Source organism: Anomalospiza imberbis, chromosome 1 (genome assembly GCF_031753505.1).
Source record: "Anomalospiza imberbis isolate Cuckoo-Finch-1a 21T00152 chromosome 1, ASM3175350v1, whole genome shotgun sequence".
NCBI classification, from domain to species: Eukaryota; Metazoa; Chordata; class Aves; order Passeriformes; family Viduidae; genus Anomalospiza; species Anomalospiza imberbis.
Window position 1 is genome coordinate 144,582,652 of NC_089681.1, and position 15,623 is coordinate 144,598,274.

The following is a 15,623-nucleotide window of genomic DNA, read 5'->3' on the forward strand; positions in this document are numbered from 1 at the left end:
AAGAATGTGGAATAGAAACCTGAGAGATAGCTATATTTATCAAAGAAAAGAAGTGAAAATTACCAGTGCTGGAAGATGCAGATGATTACAGAGGCAATGAAATCCAACAGGAAAGGAAGCTCAGGAAGCAGTGATGTTAATGAAATGTGATAGATCAAGGAGAATATGAAATATATTTTGCTGCAGGTGAAGGAAGATTTTGGTCAAAGTGGTTCAGTTTAGTGTGAAGAAGTCAAAATGGATCAAAGATGGAGTTGGAAAGAGTGAAAATGATGGAACTAAGAAAGCAAAGGCTGGACATGACAGCTGGAGAGTGGCTATAAAGGAAGGCAGAGCTCAGAGAAGTCTTTTCAAAGGCAGTCCAGGACATACATGTCAGAGAAGAAAATCAATCTAAACAAGGATTATTAGAAAAGATAGGAAGTGAGATGAGAATATGAATTGTTGAAAGAAAGGGAAAAATGGGTTTAAAAGCAGATGGTTATTTCTATTTTTTTTTCCTGCCCCACAACAAAAAAGTGCACCTTATAAAAGTTAAGGACTTTTTAGTTTGATTTTCATTTTAAAAAGTAAATTTCATTAGGAGGGTGGGCAAAACAGTAAAACTTTCAACCAAATGTTCTTTCTGGAGTGGAAAAAGAACAGGTGATAGGCTGGGTACTTCTTACATAGTTGGAGTAGAAAGGAGACGATGTCGTGTGGAGATCCAGGGGACTTGGGTGAAGCCTTTATCCAGTAAAATTTTGTCCAGTAAAAGTAAATAGATGACTCGTAAACCAATTTATGGTTTCTACCATAGTTTCAAGAATAACATAGGTAAGAAAAATAGTTTCCTCCTGGGAAAGCGAGTCAGGCCTTGCAGGCAGGAGGGAAACTGTAGGTGCCCTGTATTTTTATTTCACTAGGTCTTGCAATGCTGTCTCTTAACATTGCTCCGAGTGTGGGAGGGAGTCTTTGTCCACGTCAAAGTATTACGAGGAGGTTCAAAACTCCTTTGGAAAGCAGAGTGCTTATTATACAGATATAATGATGTATTATCTAATATTTATATTTTAAACATCATTGTCAATGCAGCAATGTTTAAAATATATAACATGAAGCAGGCTCTGTAAGTGCTCGTTTTTTTCTGTTGACTCTAACCTATAGAAAGTGATAATTATTGTTTTCTGTTATCTAAAATAGGTAAGACACATCCCCCTCCAGGTGGGAACGCTTCACTATCAGTGTAGATGGATACTTTGCAGTTTCTGAGGGAAAATACTTTATTTCGGTGGGGCTCGATGACCTTATAGGTCTTTTCCCACCTTAGCGGTTGTATGCTATGATTTCGGGAGCAGTCGGTGTGCTCACAGATGAGCTGGTCGCTGCAATACACACCACAACTACTGCCCGCCGCCGCCGGCGGAGCGGCCCGGCCGCCATCGCCCGCCTCCCCTCACGGCGGGGCCGAGGGGCGGGGCCCGAGGGGGCGGGGCCTGGGCGACCCGAGGGGCGTGGCCAGGGGCGGTTTCCTTCCCTCCCCCCGCTCATGGGCGGGGCCGGGCATCCCCGCTGCCCGCCTCTGTCGTTCGGGGCGAGTCCATTGCATCCCGCGCGGGGGGAGCTCCGGACCTGGACGCTGTCTGCCGGTCCGGTTCGGGGAAAGAGGGAGGAGCAGGGATAGCGCCTGTGGCTCAGAGGCGGGCGCGGCCCGGCAGCAGCCGTGGTGGCTGGTCGGGCGGGGGGAGCCGCTTTGGGGGGGCGGCTCTCCCCTCCCCCTTCCACCCCCCCTACGTCCCGGCGGGGGATGGTGTGTCCCGCAGCGCGCGCCTTGCTCGCGCGGTTCGGCGGCTCTGCGGGGGGAGGGGGACGGGAGAGACCCGGGCCCCGGCGGGTTTTGCACAGTGAGCGGGGGGAATAGCGGGCAGGGGGGGAGCGCCCGCTGCTGCCGTCCGGGACCATGTTGGCGGACGACGAGGAGGAGCTGAAAGTCCCGGAGGAGATGTTCAAAGACGTCAAGTTCTTCGTGGTGGGAGACATCGACCCCAAGGTACCGGCTCATCCCTTCAGATCATTCCCGCCTTCTCTTTCGTCTCCCCCCCATCCCGACGGGGGGGGGGGGCACAGTGGAACCGTCCGGCTACCGCGCGCGGGCTCGAGGCTCGCGCCGCCTCACGGGGAAAGGGCGGGAGTGGGGGGAGCGCGCGCCTGAGGGACCGTGAGGGATGGCTGGGGGGGGGGGAGGGGAGGCGGCCGGTCCAGATCCCGGCTCCGATCCCGGCTCCGATCCCGGCTGTGCCCGCGGGAAGCGCCGCTGCCGCCGCCATGGGAGCCGCGGCCCCGCCGCGCAGGCCCCGCCGGAGCCGCCTGAGCGGAGGAGGAGCGGGCGGAGGGACTTCCTGTGCCGAGCCGGGCCGGGCGGGCAGCGGGGGTAGTGGCCGCCGCTCCTCCGATTCGAGCGCTCCGCAGGCCCGGCCCCTCCCTGTGCCCGGTTCCGTCCGGGTACACAGGGACAGGCCGTGGGGAAGGTTCGTCACGGCGGGCCGGACTGGCTCTTCCCTCCCACACAGACCTTCCCGCCTTGGCGCGGCCCCGAGCACGGCCCTGGTACCGGCCCGGGGCCGCCCGGTGCGGTGCTGGTGTAGTTTAGGCCAGGGGCCGCCCGGCCCTCTCGCCGTGCCCTGGGTAATGCAGGTGGCCTGGTCGTGAGTAACACCCGTGGTGGGCGAAGATGGTTGAAACAAAGTTTTGTGGCTTGTCCAATTAGACAGATGTTTGAAATGCACCCTCCGGAGCTTTAGGACTGCAGCTTCCTGCAAGCAGGTTACTGCATGCTTCACGCTGAAGTTAAAGTCTTTGCTGTAGTAAAGTCTTAGTTCAGCGTTGGTTTCCTTTAGCATCCTGTCCTGGCACAGTCACTGACCTGTTCATATGGTTTTCATTCCTATTGTGCTAAAAGAAATACAGTCTAGGAAGAATACAGTTAAAGATCAGGATGAAAACTTCTTTAGACAGGTTTCTAGATGTAAAATTTAGTTCTTTAGGCACTAGGTCTTTAGAGGTAAAAATTTTAATAGTGGTTTAGCACTCAAATAACAGATTCCTGTACTTACCAAAAAAAACCTACAGCAGCAGTTAGTATTATGTGTATGAGGATGAGTGCAAAAATCCTGTAGCACTCTTGTACAGCATTTGTCATTGGAGTAGTGTCTTGAAAAGCCTGTTCTTAGCCATGTGTTGACATGGGAGGACAATGAGCAGATTTCCCATAGAGCAAATAGACAAGCATTCTCTTAAATTGGTTTTCTTTCTCATGTTAAATTTTATTCTTCTTTGCAGTCAGAGTCATTGTCCAGATTTGCTCCAAATTTGGTGCATTGAATTTTCTTCTGCCTGGCTTGGGAGGCAGAGCCCGGTCAGAGTGAGGAGGTGAGCTGGGCTGGGCTGAGCTCAGCTGAGCCCAGGGCCAGCTCCTGGGAGAACCCTCTGTACCAGCAACTGAGCACAACACAGCTGCTCTCTCACCCCCACCCCTGTGCAGTGTAATGGGGAGGAGATTCAAAAATTAAACTTACAGGTTGAGATATAAAAGCAGTTTAATAATTAAAACCAGGTAATGGTAAATAATTGAAAACAATGGTAATGGTAAACAATAATGCTAAGGAAAAAGGAAATAAAGGAAACCCCAAACAAGTGAGACACAAAACAATTGCTCACCATGCACTGACTGATGCCAGACTTCATTCCTGACCCCAGATCAGCCCTTCTTATGGATGACTCCCCCATTTTATATACTGGGCATGACATGCTTAGGTGTGGAATATCCCTTTGGCCAGTTTGGGTCACCTGTCCAGGCTGTGCTCCCTCCTAGCCTTTTTTATAACTCCTCACTGGCAGAGCATGACACAAAAAAAATAGTCCTTGACTTAGGATAAACACAATTTAGGAAAAACCAAAACATCAGTCTGTTATCAACATTATTCCCATTCTGAATCCAAAACACAGAACCGTAGCAGCTACTGAGAATAAATCAACTCTTATCCTTGCTGAGACCAGGACACGCTCCTGTGGGTGTCCTCTGTGGCACCCTGGGGCACCTGAGTATGAGGAGCATTTATCAGGTGTGTTTTGGGCCAAGACACAATACAGGAATTGTAAACCAAACTCAAACAGTTCTTAGAGTGAAATTTGTCCCATGACTGACGTAAAAATTACAAATATCTTAGGCACTTTTTACTGCTTCATATACCAGTGGATGCCAGCTTGATTTTGCAAAGAATTTCCTCCTTCATCTTCTGGGAAGGAGCACACTTTGATCAGCTTAAATTTCTAAATAGTTTCACAGAAAACCACTTATTGTAATAAATATTAAAACAGACCTAGCACAAGTGAGTATGCTAATCAAAACAAATCCAAGAGTAAGAGGAGAAAAAGAAGTAATTTTTTCAGGTGAATAACTGCATACCTGCTGCCTATTAAAGCATGTGCAGCATAAATTGGAAGGAAGCAAAAGTCTGGACTTGTGCTGAGGTGTTCTCTGGCAAATGAAGGAGAGTAAGGCTGGCTCTCAACTTCAAACCCGTTCCACTCCATTGGGTGCATTTTGCTCCTCACACCTCACAGAGGGTGATGAGTAGATTTCAGCTCCTCTTCTTCTGTTAATAAATGCTCTTTCTGCTTTCCTCAGACAAAAAAACCCAAACCATCATGTTTTGGAAACACCAGTTAAAATCAATATTTCCTTCAGAAAGAGATAAAGGTAATGCAGTGCAGCACAAGGTCTTTGAACGGGATATTTGGGGTTTGGTGATCTTGTTTAATTTATTTTTATATGCCTATTGTCACACTTCTTATTTTTGAACTATTCCTCTTGTTTCTTCCAACACATATTTTAGTGGGAGAGAACAAGATAAAATTTTTATTCCTCCCCCCCCAAAAAAAATTTAATTTAATGGATATAAACCAATACTTAAAATGCAGGATTTTTACAGTGTTCATATTAAGGCTTTTTAGCATTATGTTTTCTAGTTACAGGTTGATATCAATGTAAGTGAGTTCTTTAATTGTGCCAATACAACTTTTCAGTCCAGGCACTACTTAATCTGAAGAAGTTGTGTATTCTGAGAGGAGTTTTGAAGTTGATGTGACCTAAGTTAGGAAGAGTCTTTTTTCATGACAGATAAAATAATCAAATGCATTATTATGTATCATATTTATAGTGTTTAAACTTCATGAAACTAGTGTAACTTTGTATATAAGCAGATGCTTTGCACAAGTTCTGTAATGCAACTTTGTTTTGATATTAAAAAAATCAAACTTTTAGGACATTATTCATAGCTATTTTCGGATACTCTCAGATTTGGACTCTCAATTTTCATGACGTTCACTCCTTTTTTTAGCCTTCCCCTAAATGAGCAGTTGAATGGGATTGTAACTCAGGGAGAGCTGTGTGAGACAAGGAGCTTGTGTGCTGAGATGTTCTTAAATACCTTCTGTTTCCAAAAGTGCTTTATTTGGATTTAGCTTCTCCTTTTGGAATGATAGCATCCTGTGTTTCTTTACGGTTAACTGGATTTCATGAAGGAACGTGTATCATGATTTAGGGGATTGGTGTGCAAAATGGAAACATTCACTCCTGTTTCTGGCACTGGTGAGGAGAACAGCAAGCTCATGATCAATTTTCTTGGTTATTTTAGAGTAATTATTTTGGTAATATTCATCCATTGCAGAAAAAAAAAAGTTAACTTTTGTTTTCTTAAATGGAGTTTTAAAGTCAGGTACTTCAGGAAGTGCCAAAATTGCCTCCTCAGTAAGTGGTGATTTTTCTATCCCTGTTTTTTTGCTTGGCAGAAATGCATTATAAAATAGCTTGATGCTGTGTTTTGAGAGTCTCTTTTTCAGTATTTCTTTGTCTTGGTGAATGTACAGGGAGGGAGTAATTGCTAAGGACCAATTAATTAATTAATACTGTTTCTGATGGATGCATTGCCTTGCTCTCTGCTGTTCACTGTTTTGAGTGGAGCATTCTGTTTTGAAGGGAATGTCCCCAGCAGGTTTGCAGGGACAGACATCTGTCCCTAGAAGGTTTTGGAAGATGAACATCACACCAGTTTTGTTCTAAATCATTATTTCTGAATAATAAAAGGGAAATGAAACAATTATCTTAAATGGCATTTTTAACTTTTGAACTCTTTTAGACCATGATATTTTAAAACATTTTTCTCTTCCCTCTGTACTCCACTACCTTCTCTGTTACCTTCTTGGTTTAAATGAAAGTCCTGGTTTTGGGGGCACAGGGCTGGGTTCATCACACAGATCTCTACAGCTGAGCTGAGAGAACACTGAACTCTTGAAGAAGAATCTGCGATTTGGGCCTTGCAGATTGGGAGTGAGACGTGCTTTGGTAGTTGGGATGTGTTTTGCATTCTCGGGGCAGAGCAGTGGAGTGAGGCACTGCAGTTCCAGCTCCTGAAGGTATTAATTTAGGGAGCATGAGTCCTACTTGTTTTTTTTTTTTTTTTTCTTCTGTATTTCACAAGATCACATAGTCCTTAGAATTCAACCTCTTATTTTAAAGTATATTCAAACACTTCCAGAGCTACCCTATGCAAAAATAAACACTTAGAAGAGCTTTCCTTCTCTGCATGAAGGAAAATAGTTTTAATATATTTTTTGAGAAATTAATGTTCTGGAAAAACCTTGACATTTCCCCAATCCCTACTCCATCATCAATTATTCTGGAAAGTAGCTTTTCAGATGCAATGATGAAAGCATAAAAGAGGTGTAAACCTTTGGCAGTCAGGTTTTAAATGTATTTGGTAGCTTCAGGAAAAGTTCTGGCCACCTACAGGAGGACAGCCAAGAGAGAAGGTCATATTCATTCATCCATCCTGTGTTAGTGTCTTCTTGCAGTAATGTTTTTCTCAAATAAAAGTTGCTAAAATTGGTGACTTCTCCCTGTCCTCTCTTGGCTTTAGGTTATCCAACTTCTGAAAGCTGGGAAAGCAAAGGAAGTTTCTTACAATGCACTGGCCTCACATATTATTTCAGAAGATGGGGACAATCCAGAAGTTGGAGAATCTCGAGAAGTTTTTGATCTCCCTGTGGTAAAGGTGAGTGACTCATCCGTGATATTGTCAAAGTATTTAGTATTATGAAGCATAAATGCTTCATTCTTGTATCAGAATATTCATCTTTGGCTGATGACCAAATAAAACACATTTTTAAAAATCTTACATTCATGTAACACAAACTTTTATCCTGACTTGCAGACTTCTGTTGAAGTTCTGTTCTCTCCTTCTGCTTGTTGCTCTGTATCTGTCAGTGGTGGGGGGTTTTTTTAGTGTTCTGCTTTGGCTTTTTTCAGATTTTTCTTTCAGTCGTCTGTGAGATGATGTCCTGTTAGTTCTACTTTAGAAATGTTTCTGAAGGCAAGGTTCTTACAAGCTTAAAACCTCAATTTAGAATAAGTAGTAGATTGTTGAAGGTTTTTTTAAAACACATAAAATTGGCAAAGTGCAAAATGATTTTGTTGATTCTGCATATATGTACTATACTAATTATGGACTATAGGAACTTGTAGAAAATTAGGGGTCTTTTTTCCACCTTATTTTAGTTTTTTAAGGGTTTTTTTTACTCATTTTCTTTCTTTCACTGGAATTACCAGTATTTTGTTACTACCTTCCAATAGCAGGGTATTTTTCAGTAAAAAATTCTGGGCTTCATCTTTGAATATTTGAACGTGTCACTCTGAAAGTCTTGAGAGAGATTGGAAGAAATAACACTAGAATTTTGCTGCTGATACCTTTGAGTATATGATTTTGGGTTATTTTATCCATATGGGTATGGGTGGCAGTAGAGAATTTTGATAGGTTTTGTAATGAGAGCTCACCTGACAGTGTAGAGCTGTGAATTAATTCTAAAAAATGAAAGGTGCTTGGCTAGGGACCCTTATGGTTATACTGGGTGTGCTGGTTAATTTTTAGTTCCTTTCTCTGAAGTGGTTTTTGGTGTAATTTTAACTTCATAAACAAGGAAGTGCTGCCATTTTCATGAGAAGGAAGGACATAAACATTGTAGAGAGCACTTCCTGCTTTCTAATGCCACTTAAATAATTTAATTTGCTTCATAACTCATTTGCTGGAGGAGAGCAAATCTTTCACTAATGTCACTTGACCTGAAAACATCACAACATGATCTGTAATCAAGAAGATCAGACTAAGTATTAAAGGGACTGGAAGTCAGAGGCACAAAAGTAGCTGGTTATAGGGGAAAAGGAAGATTAAAAACTTAAGGGAGGAAAATAGTCTTTTTATTTCCTTAGGATTGAGGAGTTAGAAGTTAAGTGGTTGTAACTATTTTTTGTATTGTGCTTTATAAGGGAAGGAGAATAACAAAAACTGGGGCACCATAACCATAGTTGCCACAATATATTCTTTTGTTTGTCTTTTGAGGAAAAGTTATTCCATACTGAATGTGATGTCACTCTTTGACCATTCTTCCTTATCTACTGCACTGGGACCAGTGTCCTACATCTCCTTCATTCACTGCCACCACCCTGTGTCCCTTTGAGCCCTTCTGTCCCAGAATACTGTCGGAGAGGGGCCATCACTGCTCACAGGGCCATCACTGCTCACAATGCCATCACTGCCGGCATTGTTCTGTCTCTAGAAAACTCATTCTGTGTAAGGCTGTGGTTCTTCACTCCTTGGAGATAAGTGTAGGATGGGATCATCTGAATTATTTTTTCTTACAAACAAGAGCTGCCAAAAGGGAGAGGATGAATAAATACTGTAAATGGCATGAGAGAAGGGGGTTGCTGTGCAACTTTTGAGCTGTCTTTATGTGAACTGTTGCAAATAAATAAAAGTCTTTTTCGCAGACTAAGTGCAATGTCTGTGAAACACTTGGACTTCCAAAGCTGGGAAATGTGTATTAAAAGTAGCTATAGCATGAACTTGGAAGGTAATTCATATTTTGTGCATGTAGACCAAGGATTTTAATGTCTGGTGGTTTTTGTTTTTTTCAGCCTTCCTGGGTGATCTTGTCTGTTCGCTGTGGAGCTCTTCTGCCGTATCCTTTTAAGTTCAAAATTCTAGAAAATATGTTAAAATGGATACCATTGAAGGATTCAAGACTGTTTCAAATAGGTACTGCTTAAACTTCTAAAATGGTCTCTTGTGTTTTGCCTGCCAAGGTTGCAGTGTGCTTGGAGCTTCTTTGTCTTCAGTTTTCCTGTCCCTTTGCCTATTTTATGCTTCATGGGCACTTGGAGGACAACTATTATCAAATAGAAAACAAGAGGTGGTAGATGCAAGAATCCAGGTGTTCATACTAGGAATTCAGACCTTAATGTGCTTCAGAAATTCAGAATTCCTGTTTTATACCCAATAGTTTAAGGTGTGTGCCCTTGCAACTTGCTGTGTTTCTGTGATGTGGTCTAGGCTAGTGATTTTGGTCATTTGTGTCTGGACATAATAAATGTGTTTATTGTGCTTTCATCATAAGGATGAGTGTTTAGTTGTTTATGTTACACATCTCTAAGTCTTCTCCCTGTTCATGAGGAATGTTCACAAAAAGAAAAGCTTGGAATTAGCTACATTTTCAGGCTTAAATAACTTAACATTTCATTATTGATGTTCTTTCACATGAAGAAGTTGCACTAATAAATTTTTCTTTCATCTGCAACCAGGGTTTTTTTAAAAGGGTACTCTAAGAGCTGACATTATTGGATACCCAGAAGAGAAATAAACAGATGAAACAACAGAATGGTGCAGTCCATAACTGAATTGTAGCTATAAATGTGGGAATGTAGCTCTCAATGGCTATTGCTCAGGAAGTCTTTATTGTGGGAACATTGGAATGGCCAAATGAAAAGACCAGGTCTCAGTAGTGACTTGTTCTTCAGTTGCATGGAAGAAGGAAGTTTTTTACACCTGTGAGCAATAAATGTGTCCTTGGACCTTTGACTGTCCAGCACTTCATGTCCTTAGAACATAGTGGGTTTAGGCTTTACTCTGAGCCTTATTGTGCTCACTAAAATGGGTTGTTAAGTCTTTACTTCATTTTATCTTGTTTCAGTCTCTTTATGACTTCTAGTGCAGTGACATCTGGCATTTTATTAGGATTTAGGTACTGCCATAATGAAAAAAATACAGTCATTAATAGGAATAGCTTAGTTTTTCCAGCTGATTGCTTTTGGACCCAGTTTAGGCAGAAGTTTGAGATTCTGCATTTTTGTCTTTAGTTTATGTTTTAATTTGGTAATGCTCAAAGTGGTCATTGAATTTCTGAAAAACCAAGTCCTAGAAACATCTTGTGTCAGTTAGACATATGGATCTAATACGAGCTTTAAGGATTTTGTGTTATCTTCCCAATTCCAGTGCTTATTTGATGGGCATTTGCCAGTAAGTTGCTAAAGGTAAAGTTTAATATGGAAAGATGTAATACAATGTAAAAGCACAGTAATTTTGTCTGTTTCTTAGTGGAAGTTGTTTTGACCAGAGGGAACTTAAGACAGCAGAGTGTTCTCCTGTGCTCTGCTCACTGACATGTGCAAAGTCTGACTAACCTGTAGTGGAAGCGAAGTAGCGGAAAAATGAATCTGGAAGCAGACTCTGTGAAGAAGGAAAAAGAGTTTCATGTGTGAAAACCGTGGCTATAATGCCATAAAGAGGGCTGACAATTCCTTTTGCAGCAAAAGCAAGAGTGAGGAGGGTGTATTTTGCAATGGTCTTGTATAGATAAAAGAGTCAGAGCACTTCTGAGCTTTTGTTGATGGCATGAAGAAAAGTGAGTTTTTCTGTATTCCCTCTGTTTTGTTTTATGTTATGCTGCTTGTAACTTTTTAAAAAGGAGTCTCTTTCACTCCTGTTCTTTAGAGAGTGCAAGCGCCAGGCAAACTGATGGACCTCTTAGAAGTTAAATACTGTCTCTGCTTTATGTGCTAGCAGTAGGTACTCAGACAGGGAGTAGACACATGTACACTTTTGAAAGATCCAGTACTGAATTTCTGCCTTGGATGAAATGGAGAACAATTTAGGATGTTCATCAGGCTTGAAGGTCTTGAGGTATTCTGGGTTATGGCAGTAATTTATTAGTAAATTTTAAAATGCTCTCGGCTTTGTCATCAGCTTACTGTGTGCTGTCTCTTCTGGGCCTCAAAACGTGAGTGTTGCTGGTGCATCTGGGGAAAATAATTTTGTTTCATTTAAAAAATCCCAGTGTCTGCATATGACACAATGTACACTTGTTTCTGTAGTCGTTTTTTTTTTTTTTTTCTGATAAATGTGCATGGATCTTAAACACAAGATCATATGAAAGTGTAGAAAAGAGGGGCAAGTTGCAGAAGTCTGGTCCGTCTGTCTTTCCCAGGTCAGTTCTGGTTTAGAGTGTTACCAAAATTGATCATAATATTGCAGGTGTTCTGATTCAGTTTGTACATCAGGTTTTTTTTCTTGATGCATAAACTTTAATTGCAAAGAGACAATGTACTTTCAAAGATGAAAGTTTTTGAATAGTGAGATACTTGGTATTATCTGAGAAGTACTGCATAGACTGTTTAATTTCCTTCTAATGTCCCTCAGGAAACTCAGCTAATTATTTTGCATCCTTGACTCCTGCTTTCCAGTGTAAATGGCTTTTCTCCAGAATCATGTCAAATCTTTTTTGGAGTCACTGCATGTCTCTCTCAGGTAAGAAATGAACCGTATTTCAGTCTACTCCAATGTGCATTATATGTGGGGTGCTTGCTTTTTTTTAGGAGAGATACCAGTTTTTCTGTTGTACTATGACTTCTTTTTCCCTATTTGTTTTCTCTGTCTCTGTGCAGGTTAAAAATTACTCTTTGGTGGTTTTTCTTGTTGTGTCTTTGTCACCCTTTTTTCTCTTACTTTCTTGCTAATTTAGTATTTAAAAGTTAGAGGTAATACATTAGCCAGCCTTGTAAATGGTGTGCTGTGGATTACTAAAATTCTTCCAGCTGAAGACAGCTGGGTGCACAGAGCTAAAAGGCTTTTCTGCTTTCCTTTTAGGTTTCATCTGAAGACCGAAGTACGCTGTGGGCTTTGATTACTTTTTATGGAGGGAATTGCCAGCTGAGCCTCAATAAGAAATGTACTCACTTGATTGTGCCTGAGCCAAAGGGGGTAAGAGTTTATTACATGTACAGTTCTTCTTGTAGCTCTCATTTGCTTTCAAACAGTCAAAAATTTTCCATCTGCCTGAAGTTAGAATTCTTAACACTGTTGATTAACAACTAAATTCAGCAAAATTAGGCATTGCAGCTATTCAGTTTGCACTTATTTTCTGCATGGCTTTAAGCTTGATTAATTTAAAAGATGTTCAGTTTCACACTGGTATTTGAATTCCAGTTTGAATAAAGAATTTTATTCTTTATCTTGTTTGTCTTAGCCTAATTTTGATACGTCACAGTCATTAGTGATTGTGATTATATTATAAATCCACAGATACAGAATCAGTGAAGAAAAACAAAGGACAAAATTGAAATATTGAAGAATAAAACATGGGCTGGCACTGGGAGAAGAGAAAGTGCGGCTATGGGAAAGGAATGCTTTTCCTTCTTTAAGATATAGGAACCTTTGTAGGGCTGGGTTCTTTTTGTTGAATTTGTGTGTGTGTTGGTTTTTGGTTTTCTGGGGTTTTTTTAAGTTCTTGATATTTCTTCTGTGGACTGCTTAGAAGGGTGTATTGAACACCATTCTAGTTATCCCTTTCATCACAATAAAATATAATGCTTGGGAAAAACTTTATTACCTAAAATTTTGAAATGAAATTAACCAATGAAATACATTAAGAATCATACCTTAATAGCTGACTTAAAAGCTTAAATAATAAGCTTTTTAGAACAAAGGATGTTGTCTTTAGCTTGCCAGTCAAGAAAGTTAAGTTTTAGCATTCTCTCTCTGTAGGATACAATTATTTTAATGCACACAGTCATTGAATGGGAACAATTTTATAGGATTATTACTTTTTGCTTCCAGTCCTGCTGCTCTGATACACTTCAAGGGAAACTGCAGCAGTTTGTAACGAGAACAGTTCTGTCGCTAGGAAAACTTACATGATTGCTCTGACTAGATACAGGATGATAAAACAAGATTGTTAGTAATTCTCATCAGAAGGAAATAATAAAATCTTGTGTCGGCAAATAAACCTGATTTCAACTCCAATCTCTTTATTGTGTATGAATGACAGTTTCATTGTATGAAATCACTTCAGAGAATCAGAAAATTAATTTCCTCTGAATGCACTTGTTGTTAATTTATGTTGTTTGACATAAAAGAAAATACCAGCTCAATCATTTTTAAATATTAGATCCTGAAATAAGTTTCAAATTTTCAAAAGAAAGGTTTTTTTCTGTACTGTTTTGATGTATGTGAGGGGTTTCCACTAAAGAGGATATTCAAATAAATGGGACACTGATTCTGTGTCTATTCTATTTATTAAGAAAGGAAACAGCGAAGCTTTAAGATTTAAGCTGTATTCTTGCTGAAGAGCTTTTCTTCAGTGATCAACTTTTAAATGTTTGTTTCTACTTCATTATGAAATTCTGACTTTTTCCCCAAATGATTTTTCATAGCGGGACTGGGTTTTTTTTACTTTTTTTTTATAGTGGATAAAACAAACTGTATTTAGACTTGCCTTAATGTCCTCCTAAAATCACATGCATTTTAGTATTGACCATGATGTTCCTCGCTGCTGGGTTGGAATAGTTCCGTGATAGGGTTAAAGAAGAATTTTACAAGTGAAGGCATTCATCTTCTGCAGTTGTGCCTTCTGAGTCCTTTATAGTGTAATTGTGGAGGATTTGGGGGTTTTTGTTTTAATCTCTTGGATCTTGTGGTTCTGCACAGTATAAGTCCTGTTGGATCTGGGCGAGATCACTCTCTCGTATTGGACAGTGTCCTTGTAATCTCCCTCTCCATGCTCTAGCCCTGATCTCAAAGAACTTACTTGGGATTGTTTTTGTCTTTAAATAATTTCTTTCCCCCCCCCAGGAAAAATACGAATGTGCTTATAAACGGGACAGCATTAAAATTGTGACCCCAGACTGGGTACTGGATTCTATAGCTGATAAGAGTAAAAAAGAAGAGACTCCTTATCATCCTCGTTTAATTATATACGAGGAGGAAGAGGAGGAGGAGGAGGAAGAGGAGGAAGAAGCAGAAAATGAAGAACAAGATTCACAAAATGAGGCTAGTACTGATGAAAAATTATCAAGCCCAGCATCTTCTCGAGAAGGATCACCTTTGGGTGATCAAGCTTTTTCACCAAAATCTACTTCTGCTGATAAGGCAAAAGGGGAACTGATGTTCGATGATTCTTCCGATTCCTCTCCAGAAAAGCAAGAAAGGAATTTGAACTGGACACCAGCTGAAGTCCCACAGGCATCTGCAGCAAAGCGTAGGTTGCCTCAAGGGAAGGACTCCGGGTTGATTAATTTGTGTGCCAATGTCCCACCAGTGCCAGGTAACATTTTGCCTCCTGATATGAGAGGCAACCTCATGGCTTCAGTCCAAGGTGCCCAAAGTTCTGACCGCCAGGAAATGATGGCCACGTGGAGTCCAGCCGTGCGGACGTTAAGGAATATTACTAATAGTGCTGATATTCAGCAGATTAATAGACCATCAAATGTAGCACATGTAAGTGTTGGATTTTTAATTTATAAGCTATTGGACTTTTTCTTAGGAACTATAGTGTCCAAGAACTTCATTTTCCTTTTGCTGTTCTTAAAATACCCAAAGTTAATACTTACCCTTATTACTTAAAATTGTAGCCAAATTAGTAATTTCCCTGTAATAAGTTACCTAATTTCTAGCAGGTTCACAGAATGCATTTGGAAAAAAACATTTGGAAGAGTAAAGATATGTATAACTACAGCATGGTTTAGATTTTCAGTAAGGACTTCTTGGTAAGAGAGGGAAAAACATTAATTTAGAATTATTTTGCTAGTTTAGGAAACCTGGTTTCCTATCCTTCTAAGTTCTCAGTGCAAGGAATTGTTTATGCTATAAAAACATGAAATTGTGGAATTGATTGTTCCCACAGTAGGTTCAGTTCTATACTGCATTGTTCTGCTGGGCATATTATGGAGAAGTCCTAACTTACACTTTCTTGTGCCACTTGTGTGGCTGAAGTAATTGCAGCTCTTGTGTTGAATGTATTTCTACAAGAAAATAAAAAGCAAGTGAGCATGCTGCAGCATTACCTGCAGCATTGAAATTCTTAGATGTTTGTGGGAAGGGAGCATGAGTAAAGTAGGTGCTGGTAAATGTTAGACATTTCTTTTACTTAAATAATTGCATTGGTGCCTTTCTTTGGATGTTCATCTAATGGTAAAACTTTGAAAGGTGCCAGAGTAGTACAGAGGCTTCCAGCCAGAACTTAAACACACAGTGTGGAGTCAGTCAGAAATGTTGATTCTGTGCTGGTTATATGACATCTGAATACAAAATGGAAATAAAGGCTTTATTTTAAATCTGATTAGATTCCTCTTCTCAGTGCCTTGAATTGTTTAAGGGCTCAGACTTCTGGGCAAGGCCTGAGTAGAATTGCCAACAGTTTGCTCAGTTGGCCAGCGTGGGTAAGTTTGCTACCCAGTCACTGTGCTGTCAAATACACATCAG

The 15,623-nt window shown here is 40.7% G+C and overlaps 1 protein-coding gene across 3 annotated transcripts in view; it reads left to right on the forward strand.

Moving 5' to 3' along the window:
* The first annotated feature begins 1,626 nt into the window (after positions 1 to 1,626).
* Positions 1,627 to 15,623, forward strand: part of PAXIP1 (PAX interacting protein 1) — a 31,242-nt gene continuing 17,245 nt past the window's right edge. Inside the window, exons 1-6 of one of the 3 annotated variants that reach the window (XR_010993933.1) lie at positions 1,627 to 2,029; positions 6,957 to 7,091; positions 9,008 to 9,051; positions 11,609 to 11,672; positions 12,012 to 12,125; positions 13,995 to 14,639. Coding sequence is in view for 2 of the 3 variants with exons in the window: in XM_068174706.1 (XP_068030807.1) it covers positions 1,940 to 2,029; positions 6,957 to 7,091; positions 9,008 to 9,051; positions 11,609 to 11,672; positions 12,012 to 12,125; positions 13,995 to 14,639 (1,092 nt within the window). In the remaining variant the exon portion in view is untranslated. The remainder of the gene's footprint in view (positions 2,030 to 6,956; positions 7,092 to 9,007; positions 9,052 to 11,608; positions 11,673 to 12,011; positions 12,126 to 13,994; positions 14,640 to 15,623) is intronic. The other 2 variants (XM_068174706.1, XM_068174696.1) reach the window with 2 other exon arrangements.